Source organism: Ranitomeya imitator, chromosome 1 (assembly GCF_032444005.1).
Source record: "Ranitomeya imitator isolate aRanImi1 chromosome 1, aRanImi1.pri, whole genome shotgun sequence".
NCBI classification, from domain to species: domain Eukaryota; kingdom Metazoa; phylum Chordata; class Amphibia; order Anura; family Dendrobatidae; genus Ranitomeya; species Ranitomeya imitator.
This window is the reverse complement of record NC_091282.1, coordinates 974,673,787-974,696,125: the sequence shown is the minus strand read 5'-3', so window position 1 is coordinate 974,696,125 and position 22,339 is coordinate 974,673,787. Positions and strand designations below refer to the sequence as shown.

The following is a 22,339-nucleotide window of genomic DNA, read 5'->3' as shown; positions in this document are numbered from 1 at the left end:
GATTCTAGACTCCCGATTCTTTAGAATCGGGCTGCCATCTAGTAAGACATAATTTCAGTTGTTTCACACTTTTTTGTGAAGTACATAATTCCACATGTGTTAATTCATAGTTTTGATGCATTCAGTGTGAATATACAATTTTCTTAGTCATGAAAATGCAGAAAAATCTTTAAATGAGAAGGCGTGTCCAAACCTTTGGTCTGTATTGTACACTACAAAAAATGGGGTGTCAATGTATCAACAGACTTGTAAATGCTGTGAGACTGTAGAGGACGCTACAGATGTAGTAACTACACTCCAAACCTCTCAATGCAATTTTTGAACAAATGTTCTCTGTTACCTGCAAATAGAAATGATGAGCTTCACCAGACACACACAGGAGGACATCATACACACCGAGTACATCATACACACCGAGTACACCATCACACAGACATCATACACACCTGGTATACCATCACACAGACATTATGCACACCGAGTACAGCATCATACGGACATCATACACACCGGGTACACCATCACACAGACATACACACGGAGTACACGATCATACAAACTGGGCACACCATCACATGGACATCATACACACTGGGTACACCATCACACGGACATCTTACACACTCCGGGCACACCATCATATGGACATCATACACACACTGGATCTGCCGTCACATAGACATCATAGCTGTGTGAACAAACACATTATTTATACACATGACATATAGGTGCTTCTCATAAAATTAGAATATCACCCAAAAGTTAATTTATTTCAGTTCTTCAATACAAATACAGTATTACAGAGTCATTACAAACGGTGATCTATTTCAAGTGTTTATTTCTGTTAATGTTGATGATTATGGCTTACAGCCAAAGAAAACCCAACACCCAGCGGTGCCACAGGCTGATCGCCTCCATGTCATGCCGCATAGATGCAGGAATTGATGCAGAAGGACCCCTGACCAAGTATTGAGTGCGTTTACTGAACATACATTTCAGTAGGCCAACATTTTGGCTTTTAAAATCATTTTTCAAGCTTGTGTTATAAAGTACAAAAATACAGCAAAAAGGCAGAGATGCCTACCTGCCCAGGCCTCCAAACAAATGCACTAACTGGATGCAGTGGACCCATATACAGTGGGGCAAAAAAGTATTTAGTCAGTCAGCAATAGTGCAAGTTCCACCACTTAAAAAGATGAGAGGCGTCTGTAATTTACATCATAGGTAGACCTCAACTATGGGAGACAAACTGAGAAAAGAAAATCACATTGTCTGTTTTTTTTAACATTTTATTTGCATATTATGGTGGAAAATAAGTATTTGGTCAGAAACAAAATTTCATCTCAATACTTTGTAATATATCCTTTGTTGGCAATGACAGAGGTCAAACGTTTTCTGTAAGTCTTCACAAGGTTGCCACACACTGTTGTTGGTATGTTGGCCCATTCCTCCATGCAGATCTCCTCTAGAGTAGTGATGTTTTTGGCTTTTCGCTTGGCAACACGGACTTTCAACTCCCTCCAAAGGTTTTCTATAGGGTTGAGATCTGGAGACTGGCTAGGCCACTCCAGGACCTTGAAATGCTTCTTCTTCCTTCGTTGCCCTGGCGGTGTGCTTTGGATCATTGTCATGTTGAAAGACCCAGCCACGTTTCATCTTCAATGCCCTTGCTGATGGAAGGAGGTTTGCACTCAAAATCTCACGATACATGGCCCCATTCATTCTTTCATGTACCCGGATCAGTCGTCCTGGCCCCTTTGCAGAGAAACAGCCCCAAAGCATGATGTTTCCACCACCATGCTTTACAGTAGGTATGGTGTTTGATGGATGCAACTCAGTATTCTTTTTCCTCCAAACACGACAAGTTGTGTTTCTACCAAACAGTTCCAGTTTGGTTTCATCAGACCATAGGACATTCTCCCAAAACTCCTCTGGATCATCCAAATGCTCTCTAGCAAACTTCAGACGGGCCCGGACATGTACTGGCTTAAGCAGTGGGACACGTCTGGCACTGCAGGATCTGAGTCCATGGTGGCGTAGTGTGTTACTTATGGTAGGCCTTGTTACATTGGTCCCAGCTCTCTGCAGTTCATTCACTAGGTCCCCCCGCGTGGTTCTGGGATTTTTGCTCACCGTTCTTGTGATCATTCTGACCCCACGGGGTGGGATTTTGCGTGGAGCCCCAGATCGAGGGAGATTATCAGTGGTCTTGTATGTCTTCCATTTTCTAATTATTGCTCCCACTGTTGATTTCTTCACTCCAAGCTGGTTGGCTATTGCAGATTCAGTCTTCCCAGCCTGGCGCAGGGCTACAATTTTGTTTCTGGTGTCCTTTGGCAGCTCTTTGGTCTTCACCATAGTGGAGTTTGGAGTCAGACTGTTTGAGGGTGTGCACAGGTGTCTTTTTATACTGACAACAAGTTTAAACAGGTGCCATTACTACAGGTAATGAGTGGAGGAAAGAGGAGACTCTTAAAGAAGAAGTTACAGGTCTGTGAGAGCCAGAAATCTTGATTGTTTGTTTCTGACCAAATACTTATTTTCCACCATAATATGCAAAAAAAATGATAAAAAAAACAGACAATGTGATTTTCTGGATTTTTTTTTCTCAGTTTGTCTCCCATAGTTGAGGTCTACCTATGATGTAAATTACAGACGCCTCTCATCTTTTTAAGTGGTGGAACTTGCACTATTGCTGACTGACTAAATACTTTTTTGCCCCACTGTAGTTAAGATGGCAGTAACACAGGTGCAAGAATACCGATGAGGCAACTGCTCACAGCCTACCAATCTTGTAAACTGGTGTCTGTTCACATGGGATGCACTTGGATAGCGCTGGGCAGCCCGCCTGATCTAATAGAAGGGTGTGACTACTAGGCTGGTAACCTTGATGCAGTGCATTATCATAGTGTGAACAGCGCCACATACAAGTCTTCATGGTGCATTTATATACCAAGCAGCCGCCCCCTCCATGAATTGGTAGGCTGTGAACGGTTGTCTCATCAGTATTCTTGCACCTGTGTTACCGTCATCTTAACTATATGGGTCCACTACATCCTGTTAGTGCATTTGTTCGGAGGCCTGGGCAGGTAAGGATCTCTGCCCTTTTGCTGTATTTTTGGAGGATTTTCAAGTCCTCTTTTTTGTGCTATTTCTGTTTGGTGTTCTAAAGTATTCTAATTTCCTGAGATAATGACTTTTGGGTTTTCATTGGCTGTAAGCCATAATCATCAACATTAACAGAAATAAACAGTTGATATACTTCACTCTGTAATGGCTCTATATAATATATGAGGTTCACTTTTTGTATTGAAGAACTGAAATAAATGAACCTTTTGATGATATTCTACTTTTGTACATGAAATGTAGGAAATCCTCTGGCTGTTGATTTTCCTACATCAGGCTTCCACTTCTGCCACTGGATGCATGATGAAGTGTGTATAGTGGAGGCCTGAGGTAGGAGATGAACAGGCAGAGGGTGGGCTGCACACAGGAGACCCCTCAGCCTTGCAGGGTCCCTGCTACACCCCCTTCCCGTATCCCCTTGTCCCGACTGCTAAGCTCCCTAATAACAGCGGCCACAGATGGGAGAGGGCTGCAGGTCTATCTCCCAACCTCCGGGCCGGCAGCTTGTTGGCTCCCGCACCTTCTGATGATGCTGCGCAGTTCATTCCTACAATGAACGTGGAGAGGTATCACACACAAAGTTCATTAGTTATAAGTAACGCCTTGGCAATGGTGTGGCCACTGCGCACGCACACCATGCATGTGGGCAAAGATCCCACGTATCCCGAACCCAGCGCCCCTGATGCTCACTATAGATCATTATTGCCGGCTGTTTGGTGACTATACTTCCTATATAGGCTTTAATCCAGAGCACCGTTTATTTCCTTGTAGTTCGGATATGTTTTTCCATACACACTGTTTATGATTGAAAACAAAATCTCTAGTTTTGCTGTCTGTCTGCAGCTTTTTCAGGTGCACGCTCACAAACGTCCCACAGACTCAGGCTCTCCTGAATAAAGCAAAGCTGCCTCTTGGATTACTTCTTCATCCTTTCAAAAGCAAGCCAGTAAGGATTTACAGCTCCAGAATGACTGTTACAGTAACTGTGTGATTATACCAGTTGATTATTTTGTTCCTTGTTATTCAGCGTATCACCACTTTATCGCCAAGCACCATTGTGCGTTGCAGAAGTTGTAGGACGTACATCAATCCATTTGTATCGTTTATTGACCAGAGGAGGTGGAAATGTAATCTGTGTTACAGGGTGAATGACGGTGCGTATAACCCATTATTATATTTCATACTAAATATGCTACCTATTTACAGAGTCCTAAATAATATAAGTACTGCCCCATGCCAGACTCTTGCCTGCAGTTAAATATCCCGTTCTCTACATTTGATACCCTTTGAATTATGATGGTCGTATTGGATTGAATCCAGCCTTATCATGAACATTTGTGACCCAGTTCCCTGAATTTACAATATTTTCATATTACAATGGCCTTCCCTAGATTATCATAACTTGAAGCCATATTTAAAGGGAATCTGTCAGCATGTTTTTGCTACCTCATCTATAGAGCAGCATCAATTAGATTACTGGGTGCAGTAGTTCTGACACAGAGTTCTTAGATGTAGAATGCAGCAGAGCTAAGATTGCTGACCTCTTCCAGATCAGCTGCTGAGGGGGCACAGTCGGTCTAGCAGTTCTAATAGACCCAGTCCAACAGTGATAATATCCTTTGATTAAAACCTTCATTGTAAGTAAACAACCGCACAAAGTCTGATAAGTGTCACATCACTTAATTCAGCGTTTTAGCCCCTAACTCATGCGGATTAATTACAACAACTGTCCAATAGAGGTTCTGTGACATCATTTTACACAAAATCCCATGTGAAATCCACAGGGACAAAGAGGCATAAACACTGAAATAATTAAATAGTCTATATCTTTAATTGTAATATTAAAAACCATTAATATTCAGCAAGGGAAATTTCCGTATTTACATATAGCCTGGAGCGACCACCAAAACAGGTAAAGAAAATACCCAGCAGCAATTTAAATTCCGCAACATGTGCATATATATAAATCTTGAAATCATGCCAAACCGCAACCGGCTAAAGTAATTCCACCCAGAGTATATAGCATAGTGCACAGATTTAGGGGGAACTGCAATAAATAGCCAGCTGCGGCCCGATGACTAAACTGCCTTTACTACAATCAATTAACTGTTGCCCTATAGATAACTAGTATACTAGCTGTCAATAATGTATATGGAAAGGTTTTTTCCTAAATACTCACATAACTCACTGTCCTGGTTAGAGACGCTCCTTGGCTACCCCGACAGCGCCGTTTCGCCTGACTGGCTTCCTCAATGGGGGCAAATGCCCTGAGATTACATAGCGAAACCTGCTGACCGATTTTCTTCAAAGGGGTTGTTCAGGACTTAGAGTATGTTGATAGGTCATCAATATGTGATCGATGGGGATGTGACCATTGCCAGCTGCTCCCAGTGCTGGTCGGTTGATCTGAGTTTTGGAGCTGCACAGCTCAGTCAACGAAATACATAGTGTCTGCTGTCAGGTACCGCACATCTGCCCCTTATTCAAATCAATAGGGATCGGATGTGCAGTACCCGGCCGCTGCCACTAGGCAGTTGATAGAGCTGTGCTTTGCTGCTCTGCACATCCAACCAGGACCAGCGGGCGGGTGTGCTGGGTGTCGCACCCCCACAGGCCATCAATATAAAAGGCAGCAGCGGTTTTCCTGCATTGACTGGATGATCGCTGCGTGCAAGACGGTGGCAAAAATTCATGTAAGTTAAGACGTCACATTAAAGAGAACATGCCATATCCAGAAATGTATAGGATATAGACGTAATCTGCAGGTGAATAGCATCTGAATCATGTCTGACAGGCCCTCTGGAATAAGAGCTACAGGGAGAAAATGAAGTTTATTTCCTCCCTGCAGCTACTAGCTTCCAGTCATTGTGGCTGTGCAGGGAGCGGTTAGTCACCACACACACACACACACACACACACACACACACACACACACACACACACACACTATACTCTGAGCTGTTATCAGTCCCTGTCACTTTGATTAACAATTTTCTTTGCAGCATGTGTGCGCTATCAGTCAAAGTGTATGATCACAAGTGCTCGCTGTGTTGAGCGTGACTAATCGCTCCCTGCACCACCCGGAGGACTGGAGGCTAGCAGCTGCAAAAGACACAGCTTAATTTTCTCTGTGTAGCTGCAGCTCCAATGAGCTGATTAAACTAGATTTAAAGCTGTTTACCTGAGCGTAACATTTTATCTGAAGGTAAATGGCATTTTTCGACATGTCAGGTTCTCGCTGACAGGTAGATTCCTGTAGCATGTTCACTGATCTGGCTGGCTCGGTCCGGATTACGTTCTCCAGCGAATACGGTTTTTGCAGTATTCACCAAACGCCATTGGAGTCAATGGGAGTAGAAATGAGCAAATCTGTTCGGAAACGATCGTCAAACACAAATTCGGCACAGATAGGGTACCAGTATGGCAAATTTGGATTTGGTGATCGTTTCCGAACATATTCACTCAACTCTTATTTGTAATCCAAACCCAGGAGTGGGTGGTAATACAGAAGTGATGACGTGTTTCTATTATACTTTTCCTCTGATTGTTCCATTCCTGAGTTTGACTTACCAATATGGATGTAAAATACTGAACGTATTAACGTGGCGATAGACCACATGTGAAGACGATTCTGTTATTTTCTACTACTACAGTTTATTGTACTCTTTTTAACTTTTTATTTACCCTGACTTACTTTATCTGATTTTTTTTTCCCCCAATTTTCTTGTTCTTTTTTTTTGCATGAAATATAACTTGTGATAATTTTATTTAAAGTACCAGAAGAATTTATGTACAATCCATTGACTCGATCCTATGGAGAGCCGCATAAACGACCGGAGGTCCTGAATTCTTCAGTGGAATTCATTGCTTCATCTGATTACATGGTAGGATGTTAGATCGTTCTAAAGGGATGGATTATGATTCAGCTTAAAATTGTGGTTCATAATATGTATTTAATGTACCGTAATCCAGTTGCAATGTTTGTGGAAGGCTAAATACTCATACCTGCATAGTACGTTACTTGCAATTCTTCTATACTATCTTCACTATATAATTGTAGCCCAAGCCTTTTTGTACGCTCTCTCCATCACTCTTAAAGGGACACTGTCACCTGAATTTGGAGGGAACAATCTTCAGCCATGGAGGCGGGGTTTTTGGGTGTTTGATTCACCCTTTCCTTACCCGATGGCTACATGCTGGCTGCAATATTGGATTGAAGTTCATTCTCTGTCCTCCATAGTACAGGCAATCTTGCCTTGCGCAGGCGTGTACTATGGAGGACAGAGAATGAACTTCAATCCAATATTGCAGCCAGCAGGTAAAGAAAGGGTGAATCAAACACCCAAAAGCCCCTCCTCCATGGCTGAAGATTGTTCCCTCCAAATTCAGGTGACAGTGTCCCTTTAAATTGACCATTGAAGAAGTTGTTTAATCTGCCAACCCCGGCCCATAGTCTGCATATACGCATATAGACATCTTGGTTAGGCCTCTTTCACACTTCAGTCTTTTTGTTTCAGTCATAATCCATCGAATTTGCCCGCTGGATCCGTCTTTTTCTCATAGACTTGTATTAGCGACGGATTACAACGGATATCCTCACGTTTCGTCCGTCGTGCGCTGGATCCTTCGGAATTTGTTTATCCATCGTCTGGAGAGGACGGACAAAGTAAAGTTTTTTTTGTCTGCTAGATCCAGCGGCATCCGTCGTTGGCTAGAATGGAAGCCTGTGGGCGCAGGATCCGTCAAATGAGGGAATCCAGCGACGGATTCTGTTTTTTTACACTGAGCATGCTCCAAATCTGTATTTAGTAGCAATTAGCCAGACAGGCCCAAACTCCTTCCATTTCTGCCACTTGCTCTACAGCCTCTCAAAGATGGGGTGCTAAAACACTCAATATATAGGTTTCCATTACTTTCCAGTAGCCAATCACGTTTGGGAGCCTCCCATATGGAGATATGAAAAAACAGATCTGTCGAAGAAACTGATGAAAAAACGGATCAGTTGTTTCCTTTTTTCACTATTGTTGATGGATCCGTCGCGACGACGGATTTTCACTGACAACAGAAGACGGAAGTGTGAAAGAGGCCTTAGTAGTCTATCTCAGGATTACGCTATATACGCCAGAGTAGAGCCACTAAGAATGGTCCTACTCATTAGTAAGCGTTGAATATAAATATATAGAAAATATTAAGTGACACTTGGCTTACTGATCACTGCCACTCCCTTTCCAACTCTCCCAGGCCCCTTACAGATGTCCACCTATTGTTCCATCTGGACAGTGTGACCACCACACTGATCACTGGCTATGGTGAAAACTTGGTTTCTGTTTTGGCCAGCGATTGGCTGCAGTGGTCACAGACAGGGGCAACAGATTTGAGGGGAGTGGCAGTGCTGGATCATTGGGAAATTTATCAGGTTAGTAATTTGTCATCATGGCTTTATTATTTTATGCTTTTTTTACCCTCCTTGACCCAGTTGGGGTAAACTTCAGATAACTGTTTTAATGTGTATAGGAATGTAATTACATCATGTCTTTGAATTCTATGTCTCTTTTTTCTAATCTTTGCCATAGCTTCGCCCTCCACCTCCAGCCGTTTATCTGTTTGTTCTGGATGTATCATACAACGCTGTTGAGTCTGGGTATCTCCAATGTTTCTCTCAGTCACTTTTGGATAATCTAGACAAGTAGGTATACCAGTTGGTGTATTTCACTTTTGTTAGTAGCTGACAACCCTTTCTCAATATACATGTTTACCCCCTGGTGTCGTTCCCGCGGTGTCGGCACTCGCTGTCCCAGGGCTTGCGTGAGACTGTCACTTGAGCCCTGTACCCAATAAGCACTGGCTTCACTCTCCTTCAGACGTACAGGATATCAAGAGGAAGTGACCAGCGAGCCACAGCTCTGACTTCCACTTGGTGTCCGATTCAAAGACTGGGAGAGTGAAGCCATCATTGATTGAGCACAGGGATTGTGTGACATAATGTCACGTGAGCCCCGGGAGAGTGAGTGCGGACACCTCTGGAACAGTGCTGGCACGAGAGGGGAGTATAACTGTTTATTTTACTGGTGCAAACATGTTGGGATGGGATTGTCTGAGTAGTGGAAACCCCCCCCCCCTTTTAAGAGTTAAATGGCTGTAGGACTGAGGACCCGCTACCTACCCATGTGCATAATGTCTGATAGGGTGTAGAATGCTTTCATGGTGTCCTAGTTGGGGTACTTTATCTGGAATTTATTTGTAGACTTCTGTATGAGAACCAGTGCTTTCTGTATAATAATGTTTATTGATGGAGACTTTGTCATCAGGAGTATAATGCTGAGTAATGATTGATCACTAATTGTTCGTACTTGTTGTAAGGTTACGGGGAGATTCAAGAACAAAGATCGGCTTCATAACGTTTGATAGCACGGTGCATTTCTACAATCTACAGGAAGGTCTTTCTCAGCCACAGATGTTAATCGTATCCGATGTAGAAGGTAAGTTTTCCAAAGCATGGGATGAACAGAAGGCACAATAAATGTATTTAAAGGGGAAATAAAGGCTCTGAGCCAAGACTTTGGTTGAGGTTTGTACATTGGTAACCATCTCCGCAAACCCGCTTTGTTGAGGAGTAACTCAGGACGGAACTGTTACATTTTGTTTTTGCAGCGAGTTAATGTTTTTAAGAAGTCATCCAATCCACACCTTTATTATTTTCGTCAATCTTAAAGGGATTTTCCTATCACTTATTGGTCATGAGATCTTACCGCAGTGACTCCCATCCCTCCAATGATGACGCACAGCAGTAACGCTGCTGCATCCGTTCCCTCTGGTGACCCACTATGCAGGGAACTCCATCACTGCCCCCCTCACAAGCGCTCTGCATTCAGCACATGGTACGATCAGGAACGCTGAAAGCAAAATAGAAGAAGAAACCAGATTCTGGGCCCTTTCTCCTTCGCCTCATTGGGGGACACAGGACCATGGGTTATGCTACTGTCACTAGGAGGCTGACACTAAGCTGAGACAAAAAAGGGTTAGCTCCTCCCCTGCAGTATACACCCTCATGCTGGCATCCAGAGACCCAGTTTAAGCTTAGTGTCCGTAGGAGGCACACTGATTTTTTCTTTTTTTCCTTTTTTCTTTTTTCTTTTATCTATTCCGGACGAAGGGGGCGACGGATTCTTCTAAGGTTCGATCTCCCCCGAACCAACAACAGGCGAGCACGGGAGTTTCACCTCACCGTATCCTCTCCTGCGACGTGGGAGCCACTGCCTGAGCTGTCCTTTTTTGGGCGACGGTTTCTCCCCTAAAGGGCCCCGATCTCCCCTCTTTTTATACAGACGAGCACTGGTGTTTTTACCTCCAGTATCCTCCTCTGCAGCCAGGCTCCTTTTTTATTGCCGGACATCTGCCTTGTCCACCAGGTTCTACCCTCGGCTGTACAGTGGCCTTATCCCCGTGGCGTCCGTGCAGACCACACTGCATCACCAATGCTCTGAGTGACTCAGGTGGTGGACGGTTCCTCTCCACCCCCCATCCGGGGCCGGTGGATAGAGGCTTCCCAACCCCTGCGCCGTCCCTATTACATGGCAGAATCCAGCAAGGAGAAATGGGGATTTTTTTTTTTTTTTTTCCTCTCACCTCCATATCAGGGTAAGTGTCCGGTGGGGGGTTTGGGGGGGATCGCCGGCGGTCCGGAGGGCTCCGCAAACTTGGGGCACATCTGCAGGCTGATACCGTTCGTTGGGCGGTGTCCCCGTCTTTTTCCGGCTCTTGCGGCCGCGCGCCGGGCCGAGGCCAAAAATTTAGCCCCCGGCTTCGGCCTAGCCGCTGGTCGCCGCCGTTAGGCTCCGCCCACTCCTGTCAGCGTCACAGCGGCGCCGCCCCCCGGTCCTGGCGCTTCTCGCAGCCGCCGAGATCTCTCTCCTGATCTCGGCGGCCATCTTGCTCCTCACTACAGCGCTGCAGCTCCTGCCTGTCGCATCTCCGGGTGTCACAGTGGCCACGTGCAGCCGGCTTCTTCTTCTTCTTCTCTGAGGGGAATCCTTAGCAGCTCGTCTCTCCTGGATTGCGGGACACAGGACCGGTGTAAGGAGACATCGTTAGCTCCCTTCTGCAGCGCCGCACTCTCTGGCTCGTTTTTCTTTTTATAGACCCTGTGTTTTTTTTCTGCATTAGAATCATGTCGCAGTCAAGGTCTAAAAAATCTTCTAAGGTGCATACGACCTTTTTTTTCTGCGTGTACCACCTGCCAGGTCCCACTTCCCAGGCCTCAAAGCTCTCCCCTCTGTTCTGCCTGCGATGCCCCATGTGCCCAGGAGCCCTCCACCGCCACCGACTCCGGCGTACCTAGTCCCCCCCCGTGGGTCGCCTCGCTTTCACAGTCCGTGGATTTTTTAGCTAACGCCATCAAATCCATTCAAAATCCTCCCGGGGAACGAGGCAATCCGTTACAGGTGTTAAGAGATCCCTCCATAGCCGGGGAATCGTCGGCCAGCAGGGGCCGCTCTCCTCTTAAGGAGGCACGGTCATCCAGAAAACGGATCCGTACTACCTCTCCTGAGCGTTCTCCTCGCCACTCAGACTCTGGCAGCTCCACCTCTCGCTCTCCCTCTTTTGGGGGCTCACAGCGTTCACGACTCTGAACATGAGTCCGAGATATCTTTGGACCCGGAGGCTCCGGAGTTCAAAGCTACGGTTGACTCCCTTATTGTAGCAGTCAATCACGCACTTAAGGTGGATGACGACTCTAATTCCGCTCCGGAACACGCGGTCTCCTTTTCCAGAACCAAGCGTTCTCACAAATCTTTTGCCTCTCATCCAGCCTTCCTGGATATAGTCAGGCGTCACAGGGAGCGCCCAGACAAGCGCTTCACGGGTAAGAAGGACTTGGTTTCCAAGTATCCCTTCTCGGCTGATCTCGTGAAAGACTGGACGGATCCCCCTACCGTAGATCCTCCGGTCTCGCGCCTGGCTTCTAAAACTCTTCTCTCAGTCCCGGAGGGCGCTTCAATTAAGAGTCCCACTGAACGCCAGATAGACTCTCTAGCTCGGTCAGTGTACGAAGCCTCTGGCTCTTCCCTGTCTCCCTCCTTCGCCGCGGCTTGGGTGACCAAGGCTATGGTTTCCTGGGCGGATGCCCTAGCGAAATCCATTAATGAACAGGATCTCCCCTCTGAAATGGCGGACCTGGCTAAACAGTTAGCCATGGCCAGTGATTATGTGATGTTCGCATCTCTCGACGCGGCGAACTGCGCAGCATCGGCGGCTTCCAACGCCATCGCTATTAGAAGGGCCCTTTGGCTCAGAGATTGGCGCGCAGATTCCTCATCTAAAAAATCCCTGATTTCTCTCCCTTTTCAAAGCGGGCGTCTTTTCGGCGAAAAGCTTGACCAGCTTATTTCCGACGCCACAGGGGGAAAGAGCAAGTTTCTCCCCCAACAGAGGCCCAAGCCTTATTTTCGTTTTCGGCCTTTTCGTACCAGCTCAGCCTGGTCCAATCCCACCGGTCTTCCCAGTTCGGACCGTTCCGCCCGCGCAGACAGAGACGCTCGTCCATCCTTTAGGCCTAATCCTTCCTGGCGCGGAAAACCGAGGCAGCCCAGGACCAGAGGTTCGAGACCCCCCAGATTCCCGTCTCAATGACTCGGGAACGGCGCCAGTCGATACCAGCAGAGTAGGCGGTCGTCTACTCCTTTTTCAGCAAGCCTGGCTCTCCGTCGTTTCCGACGAATGGGTCAGAGATCTGGTATCGTCTGGCTACAAGATAGAGTTCTCCTCTCCTCCTCCAACCCGGTTTTTCCCCTCTCGTCTCCCCAGTTCGGAAGCTCAGTCTCGCGCCCTTCTTTGCGCCATCCACTCCCTCCGCCAGAGCGGGGTCATTGTTCCGGTCCCGGAACACGAGAGGTTCAAAGGCTTCTACTCAAACCTCTTCGTCGTGCCAAAGAAGGACGGGAAGGTGCGTCCCATTTTGGATATGAAGCTCCTGAACAAGTGCGTAAGAGTCCGGCACTTCAGGATGGAATCGCTCAGATCGGTCATCTCTTCCATGGAAAGAGGGGAATTCTTGGCCTCGATAGACATCAAGGATGCCTATCTTCACATCCCTATTTTCCCGCCTCATCAGAGGTTCCTCCGCTTTGCCATTCTGGAGGATCACTTCCAGTTCACGGCCCTACCCTTCGGCCTCGCCACGACGCCCAGGGTATTCACCAAGGTCATGGCGGCTGTCATGGCCATTCTTCACTCTCGAGGGGTCGTCGTGTTACCGTACTTAGACGACCTCCTCATAAAGGGCCCGTCTTTCCAAGCCTGCGAGTCAAGCGTCCACATTACCCTGGATTCTCTTTCGCGCCTGGGCTGGCTGATCAACTTGGACAAGTCCTCTCCCGTTCCTGCCCGTCGGATCTCCTTTCTGGGAATGATCCTGGACACTTCAAGGGGGCTGGTCTTGCTTCCAAGGTCCAAGCGCTCCAACAGGGGGCCCGTACGCTCTGCCATTCTCGCCCGCGAACTATTCGGTTCGCCATGAAGATCCTGGGAAAGATGGTTGCGGCAATCGAAGCGGTTCCCTTCGCTCAACTCCACCTCCGCCCCCTGCAACAGGCTCTGCTGGACAACTGGGACAGGAGTCCCTTTTCTCTCGACCACCCTTGTCCCCTGTCCCCAAGGGTCAGACAGTCTCTCGTTTGGTGGACCCTGGGACCATCTCTTCGCCAGGGGAAGTCCTTCCTTCCGATCCGCTGGTTAGTGGTGACCACCGACGCCAGTCTTCTTGGCTGGGGGGCGGTGTTTCTTCACCACTCTGCCCAGGGCCGTTGGACTGTTCAGGAGTCCAGTCTCCCCATCAACATTCTAGAAATTCGTGCTATCAGACTTGCTCTGAGTCACTTCCACGCTCTGCTCGCGGGTCACCCAATACGAGTCCAATCGGACAACGTCACGGCGGTGGCTTACATCAACCACCAGGGGGGTACCCGCAGCAGGGCGGCGATGCGGGAAGTCTCCCTCATCCTTCGTTGGGCCGAAACCAACCACTCCATCATCTCGGCGGTGCACATTCCGGGAGTCGAGAACTGGGCGGCGGACTTCCTGAGCCGCCAGGGCCTTGCCTCGGGGGAGTGGGAACTCCACCCAGAGGTTTTTCACCAGATCTGTCTTCGCTGGGGGACCCCGGACGTGGATCTGATGGCGTCCAGATTGAACACCAAAGTCCACAACTTCATTGCTCGATCTCGGGATCCCCAGGCCATAGGAGTGGACGCGCTGATTTTTCCGTGGCATCAATTTCAGCTCCCATACGTGTTCCCTCCCCTTCCCTTACTGCCGAAGGTCATCCGAAAGATCAAGACGGAGGGAGTTCCGGTCATTCTGGTTGCTCCAGACTGGCCTCGTCGCGCGTGGTACGCGGAACTCGTCGCCGACGTTCCCTTGCGGTTGCCAGACCGCCCAGACCTACTTCGCCAAGGACCGATCTACCACCAGAGCTCAGGGGCCCTACGTTTAACGGCGTGGCTGTTGAAACCTGGATTCTAACTCGTGCTGGTTTCTCTCAGCAGGTCATTCCCACCATGCTAAGTGCTCGCAAGGCGTCTTCCGCCTCTATCTACCACCGCGTCTGGAAGACCACCTTCTCATGGTGCAGGCTCCGAGGGCACCCTCCGCTCAGGTTCTCTATCCCTTGTATCCTGAATTTCCTTCAGTCTGGTCTGGATTCCGGTTTGGCCCTGAACTCTCTTAAAGGTCAGATCTCAGCCTTATCCGTGCTGTTCCAGCGTAGGATCGCCATCAACCTTCAGGTCAAGACTTTCATTCAGGGAGTCTCCCATGTTGTTCCTCCCTACAGGATGCCATTGGAGACCTGGGATCTCAACTTGGTCCTGGGGGTTCTCCAGGAACCGCCGTTCGAACCCCTTCAAGACGTTCCGCTCTCTGTCCTCTCTTGGAAGGTCGCCTTCCTGGTAGCGGTGACGTCCATCAGAAGGGTTTCAGAGCTCGCCGCTCTATCCTGCCGGGCACCTTTCCTTGCCTTTCATCAGGACAAGGTAGTCCTACGTCCTTCTCCGGCGTTTCTTCCAAAGGTGGTATCATCTTTCCACCTTAACGAGGACATCATTCTTCCCTCCTTTTGTCCGCAGCCCAAACATAGGGTCGAGAAGGCTCTCCATACTCTGGACGTGGTACGGGCCCTCAAGATGTACATTTCCAGAACGGCGCACTTCAGAAAATCGGACGCCCTTTTCGTGCTCTCGGAGGGTCACAGAAAGGGTTTGGCTGCGTCTAAATCCACGATAGCCAGATGGATCCGATCTGCTATCCAGGAATCCTATCGGGTCAGGGGCAGTCCTATCCCGGCGGGGATTAGAGCTCACTCCACTCGGTCGATGGGTGCTTCCTGGGCCATCCGGCACCAGGCATCAGCGGAGCAGGTTTGCAAGGCCGCAACGTGGTCCAGCCTGCATACCTTCACAAAGCATTACAATGTTCACATCCAATCCTCTGCGGACGCGGCCCTTGGCAGGTGTATCCTGCAGGCGGCCGTTGCGCATTTGTAGTCAGATGGTAGACGGAGTTACTTGGTTGTATTGTTTCCCTCCCAGGGACTGCTTTGGGACGTCCCATGGTCCTGTGTCCCCCAATGAGGCGAAGGAGAAATAGGGATTTTTATGTGTACTCACCGTAAAATCCTTTTCTCCGAGCCGCTCATTGGGGGACACAGCACCCACCCTGGTAGCCTTACGGCTAGTTATCTTTTTTTTTTAGTCTTTGACTGTTGTTTGACATGTTATGTTCCAATGTTTTTTGATATATTGTTCTCATTATCCTACTGCTTTTGCACCTAACTGGGTCTCTGGATGCCAGCATGAGGGTGTATACTGCAGGGGAGGAGCTAACCCTTTTTTGTCTCAGCTTAGTGTCAGCCTCCTAGTGACAGCAGCATAACCCATGGACCTGTGTCCCCCAATGAGCGGCTCGGAGAAAAGGATTTTACGGTGAGTACACACAAAAATCCCTATTTTATAGCCTTCTGGATAGAGTATGGGATATTTGTATATGCTAGGGTACAGTTGCCACTGTAGCGTCTGCCAGTTATCTGACTGCTGGGAACGTGGGATGTTCTGTTCATGTCTTCATTGTTACGTACACCAGTTTCCTTTTTGCGAAAAACTTGGTTCACAATCACTTTCTCGATCTGTGAGCTCTGACTTTACAAAGCTCCACTTTTCTTTTTATATTATTTCTCACCTTTTACAGTTTATTGGGAAAAGTTTTCTTAGTAGCAGTATTATCATTACTACTCTACTGCAGCTATAAGTAAGCTAAAGCAAGAGTAAAATGGCCAGAGCTGCTCGTGTGCGCTTCTAAGGATTATTTCACACAACCTCCTCACAAAAGAGGTGGTAAGCTGGCTATTTTTTTTTTTTTTTTTTTTTTTTTTACAAAGGCACCTTTACAGTTTCTGCTGCCGATTTATTTATTTATTTATTTTTTTATTTTTTATTTTTTTTTTGGGCCAAGGCTAGAAGTCTATATAACTTAGGGATTTATTACTTGTCTTGTTCCTTCTATTTTTCCCATTCAATTTAAATTCACTTTTGAAAAGGAAAAATTGCATTGTTTAAAAAAAATACTATGTTATTTCACCCTCTGTAGTTTATTTTTTTTGTGTATATATCTGGTGTTTGATACCGCAGTCATCATGAGTTGAAAATCCAAGTTACGGTAATTTTTCAGGCTGCGGCTGGCCCTGCTACCTCCCATTCAGCCAATGTCTCTTTTAGGCAGGGATCACACATGCGAGAAACACGTCCGTGTCTCGCATGTGAAATCCAAGCTCTGGCGCTGGCACTCCAGAGCGGAGCATGCGGCTCCATGTGTTGCTATGCGGCCGCACGCTCCGCTCCACAGTGCCGGGGCCAGAGCTTGGATTTCACATGCGAGACACGGACGTGTTTCTCGCATGTGTGATCCCGGCCTTAGGGGAAAAAGTGGAGGGAGCGCTATAAAATTGAAAAGACATGAAAACTTTGCACCACGCAAGTAAACGCCAAGTAATCCTATGTATCGGCCTTAGTTCCCGTAATTACATTCACTTTGTGTTGCATTTTGTCTGTTCAGTATAAATGGGAGTTTTTCTAGCTTACTGTAAATGATTGTCTCTTGTTTTCTTTCAGAAATATTCTTACCTACACCTGATGGCTTACTTGTAAATCTTCACGAAAGCTTGGAGGTAAGAGCAATATTTTGGGGTCTGGATTACTTGGCATCTGATTGTTATAAATCTCCTTTACATCTATTTCTGTTGGAAAATAAGCATAAGTTTCTTTACCGAACTCTTTTTGGGGAATTAGCCAAACTTTCAGAATGCACATTATTAATCAATGTGGTTGGGAACTGTCAGGGTAATGTGGTTTTCCCAGATGAAGTGTAAAACAAAAAAAATACTCCTAAGACATGCAAACAAAAGTGAAAAATGGAGTAGCCATAAACCACCAAATAGAGTAAAAGTCAGAGTTTATTAGAAAAACATGATAAAATTCACATCACAGTAAACAAGAGGTCTTTTATGAAGGGAAGAGCAAAGAGAACGGGAACATATCACCAAATACTACTGGTAAATACTTGGTAATAAGTGGCAAGTATGGATGAATAGTAGTTCGTCTACTCAGACACATGAGTTTTGCAAATTCACGGTAATGTCAGAAAGTGAAAGACCCGAAGACATCAGAGACGGGGGCTATGGATGTACTCATGTCAAAAGAAGCTGCAAATAAATAGTATAATATGCAAGTTACCCATGGTGTATGGACATGGGATGCCCCACGCTGCCCCGATGCAAAATTTGACTTGGGTCCCTCCAATAGACTGTTTTACTTTGTATGTAACTGTGACTTTTACAGATACCCCAGTTGCAGTGGAAAAAAGTATTTGCATAAAGAAAGAGATGATCTCTTGAGGGGATAGAGAATGTAAAAAAAAATGTTAACTTCTGCAAAAAAAGAAAAATCGCCACACCCCAAAAAAACTTTAAATTTTTTTTCCAATACATATTCTATTCATTATGTAAACTATGGGGCAGGTCAGTGAGGGATCAGTGACCAGTCAGCAGTCTGTATTATGAATATATAATCAGAGCACCACATACCCCACCCTAGGACACGGGTGTATCATTAACACAAAACTGAAAATAAGGATTAAAGAACAATCACAAGACGGATTTCATCATCCAAGGCATCATTTTAATCAGTATAACTGTGCCGACCTGACACTGTCTGTAGGTTACTGTGCACAATCCTGCTGACAGGTTCCCTTTAAGGCCATTTTGGCTTGGTGACTATAAGATTAATAACGGTTTGGTATCGGGTCTCTTCCTTTAGGACATTGACACTCTTGCTTTTGTGCAGACATCTCTGCCACTAGCGGCCAGCCCCAGACATATGACTAGAGATGTTTCTGCAGATGAATTGCTCCAAGCCCTGTTACATGTCTGCAGCAAACCTGCCACACATGTAAACTTTGCATACCCTAGTCCTGTTTCCTCCATAGCACATGACTAGATGCCCTCGTGTAGCACATCCATGTGGTTTTGTAAGCTTTGTCCAAACTTGTTCTGTTGTTTCTGTCATAATCGGAAATCTTGACACATTGATGAATCAATGACATGATGGCTACCAGCAGCGACTGACGGAACCCTATTTACTTCTTGGGGGGTTTGTCAGATATGGCTGTGGTGTCCGTCCGTGAAATAGAGTTCTATTCAGACGCTGCTACAAATTTTTGCCAAAAACCGCAGAATCTGCAACGTAAGTGTGACCTGAGCCCAAGAGCGTTACTGATAAGGGTATTTTTTGTCATTAAATACTAAATGTTGTTCGTATCTGTTTTTCTTCCTAGCTGATCAAAGATCTGTTGACCGCCTTACCTGGCATGTTTACTAGCACAAGGGAAACGCACAGTGCTCTTGGTCCCGCTCTTCAAGGAGCTTTTAAATTGATGTCTCCCACTGGAGGAAGAATATCCGTATTCCAGACCCAGCTGCCGTCCTTAGGAGCTGGACTCTTACAGTCTAGAGAAGATCCAAACCAAAGATCCAGCTTAAAGGTACAATGTCCATGGATGTTCTATAAAATGCTTCTCTTTAAGGTGGTAGTTCTTTTTTATAATATATTCCTGTTTATTTTTCAGGGAATACAGCACTTGGGACCCGCCACAGATTTCTATAAGAAGCTAGCTTTGGATTGCTCTGGACAGCAAACTGCTGTGGACTTGTTTCTTCTAAGTTCACAGTATTCTGACCTGGCATCGCTAGGTTGGTACACATGTAGCCGTTTTATGTTTCTGTACTTCTATCTGTGATTCGGAAAGAATACCCTGGTAAAGGGGATAATCCCTGACTTTATTATTGATGAACTATTCTATGGATTAGGTCCTTAGTATCAGATCTGTGGGGATCAGACTCCCAACACCCTCATACAATCAGTACTGCAGAAGAGGATAAGAAAGACCTTGGCACTCCTTGATTACAGTGGAGAAAATATTTATCTGCCATCATCTGCTGTTCAGGAGTACCGCACTTTACAAGATGACCAACATTTCAGTCCACCCGGACCTTGATCATGGCCTGTTAGGAGCAGTGCGGTGGACACTCATGTGGTCTTTGGTAGATTATGGTCCACACTGAATCCCATTTGTACCAGCTCTGTACATCTAGAAATGGCACAGAATGGTACTGCAAACGCTTTGATTATTTGCATTTCCATTCCACTATGGCACATTGATTCAGCTGATCAGTGGAGGTGTGGGAAGTTTAACCCCTACCGATGTTCCACTGAGGACCTATCCTTAAGTTACGGAAAACGTCTTAGTAAGATATTTTTCAGATTACGTTAAAATCTTAGCCTTTCACCCAGCCAAATCCAAAGCACTGTGTCTGTACATTGGGATTCTACTCTAGCTTTTATCCTAAAGGTACTGTCACACTAAGCGACGCTGCAGCGATACCGACAACGATGTCGATCGCTGCAGCGTCGCTGTTTGGTCGCTGGAGAGCTGTCACACAGACAGCTCTCCAGCGACCAACGATCCCGAAGTCCCCGGGTAACCAGGGTAAACATCGGGTTACTAAGCGCAGGGCCGCGCTTAGTAACCCGATGTTTACCCTGGTTACCAGCGTAAACGTAAAAAAAAAAAAAAACCACTACATACATACCTTCCGCTGTCTGTCCTCCGGCGCTCTGCTTCTCTGCACTCCTCCTGCACTGACTGTGAGCACAGCGGCCGGAAAGCAGAGCGGTGACGTCACCGCTCTGCTTTCCGGCTGACCGACGCTCACATCCAGTGCAAGGAGGAGTGCAGAGAAGCACAGCGCCGGGGACAGACAGCGGTAGGTAAGTATGTACTGTTTTTTTTTTTTTTTTACTTTTACGCTGGTAACCAGGGTAAACATCGGGTTACTAAGCGCGGCCCTGCGCTTAGTAACCCGATGTTTACCCTGGTTACCAGTGAAGACATCGCTGGATCGGTGTCACACACGCCGATCCAGCGATGTCAGCAGGAGTCCAGTGACGAAATAAAGTTCTGGACTTTCCTCAGCGACCAACGATCTCCCAGCAGGGGCCTGATCGTTGGTCGCTGTCACACATAACGATTTCCTTAACGATATCGTTGCTACGTCACAAAAAGCAACGATATCGTTAACGATATCGTTAAGTGTGACGGTACCTTAAGTCATATTGCAAGGCTCATTAAAGGGTTGATATTGACTTGTAGGGTTGCTGCTTCCAATAGTTAGCACTAGGGCTCAAGTCCTTCTCCTCTCTGAAGAGATGGCTTGAATATTTTGTTACCAGATCAAAAGATATACATTCTGTTGACAGAGCCTGCCACTAAAAACCCTATAAGGCCCCATTCAGACATCAGTTATTCATTATGTGTTTGTTCCGTAGTTTTCACAGATAGAACACATACCCTTTAAAATCTATTGAGCCGATCAAATGTCCATGTTTTATGGCGGACCTTGTGTCTTCAGAAAAAATTCAGCAAAGAGACTTTAATGCATTTTTGCAATGTTTCTGTTGCTTTTTTTGTGAATAAAACCTAAATTTATTTGACATGTACTGTAGACAAATCGGCTCCCCCAAAAAAGCAGCAAAACCTGCGTCTGGAATGCAGTGTTTCTGCAGCGGCTGCAGAAAAATGCTGCGAAAACTCTGCGTATGAACATAGCTTTAGGGTTCATCCAGACATTGCAGCATTTTTCTGCAGTGCCAACATCTTTGTTACACACTAATTTAGTTGCAGACTATATATATTTCTTCTCTTATAATTATGGAAGAATGCAGTAATATTATGCTATTGTGTTTTTCAGCCTGCATATCGAAGTACTCTGCTGGATGCATCTATTACTATCCATCATTCCATCATAAGCACAACCCAGCTCAAGCTGATAAACTAAAGCAAGATCTGGATCATTATCTTACTAGGAAGATTGGCTTTGAAGCAGTAATGAGAATTCGCTGTACTAAAGGTATTTATCATTAGGCTTCTGTTATCCTTTGTCCAGGATGTGTCACGAGAACAGAAGTCCAGTGCCCGTTGTTTAAATAGTAGTACTCATATGACCAATGCTTCACTCACTGGGACCAGTGGGCACACACGCGCACAATTGCTCCTGAACATCTTGGAATGTAATCACATACGCACACATATGCTCCATTAACATGAATTTTGGACTCTGAGCACTTTGACCTCCACAGATAAGACCATTACCTTTTCTGTGGATAGGTGATCCAGGCCAGGCATTTAGCGATGCTCCGGTCCCAAGAATGCATTGCGGTCTCGCGAGATGACGATGTACCGATCTCGCATGACCGCTACGTCATCATCTCGCGAGACCGCATTGCATGGACCGGAGGGTCGCGAGGAGCGGGAAAGGCGCCGGAAGGTGAGAATATAATTTTTTTTTATTATTTTTAAAATTGGGTCTTTTTACTATTGATGCTGCACAGGCAGCATCAATCGTAAAAAGTTGATCACACAGGATTAATAGCAGCGTTAACAGACTGCGTTACACCGCGGCATAACGCGGTGTAACGCAGCCATTAACCCTGTGTGAGCGCTGACTGGAGGGGGCACTGACGGAGAGTAGGAAGGGGCGAATTCACGGCCGGACTGTGCCAGTCACTGATTGGTCGCGGCCTATCAGCGACGCGGGATTTCCGTTACAGAC

General features: G+C 46.4%; 1 protein-coding gene across 3 annotated transcripts in view; it reads left to right on the top strand.

The window, feature by feature from the left end:
• The window catches only part of SEC24B (SEC24 homolog B, COPII coat complex component), a 98,241-nt gene that overhangs the window by 35,297 nt on the left and 40,605 nt on the right, over positions 1 to 22,339 (top strand). For all 3 annotated transcript variants that reach the window (XM_069743862.1, XM_069743864.1, XM_069743863.1), the window contains 9 exons: positions 3,970 to 4,072; positions 4,154 to 4,280; positions 6,901 to 7,010; positions 8,700 to 8,812; positions 9,487 to 9,605; positions 17,286 to 17,341; positions 19,006 to 19,212; positions 19,297 to 19,420; positions 21,479 to 21,637. In XM_069743862.1, coding sequence (XP_069599963.1) covers positions 3,970 to 4,072; positions 4,154 to 4,280; positions 6,901 to 7,010; positions 8,700 to 8,812; positions 9,487 to 9,605; positions 17,286 to 17,341; positions 19,006 to 19,212; positions 19,297 to 19,420; positions 21,479 to 21,637 — 1,118 coding nt within the window. The remainder of the gene's footprint in view (positions 1 to 3,969; positions 4,073 to 4,153; positions 4,281 to 6,900; positions 7,011 to 8,699; positions 8,813 to 9,486; positions 9,606 to 17,285; positions 17,342 to 19,005; positions 19,213 to 19,296; positions 19,421 to 21,478; positions 21,638 to 22,339) is intronic.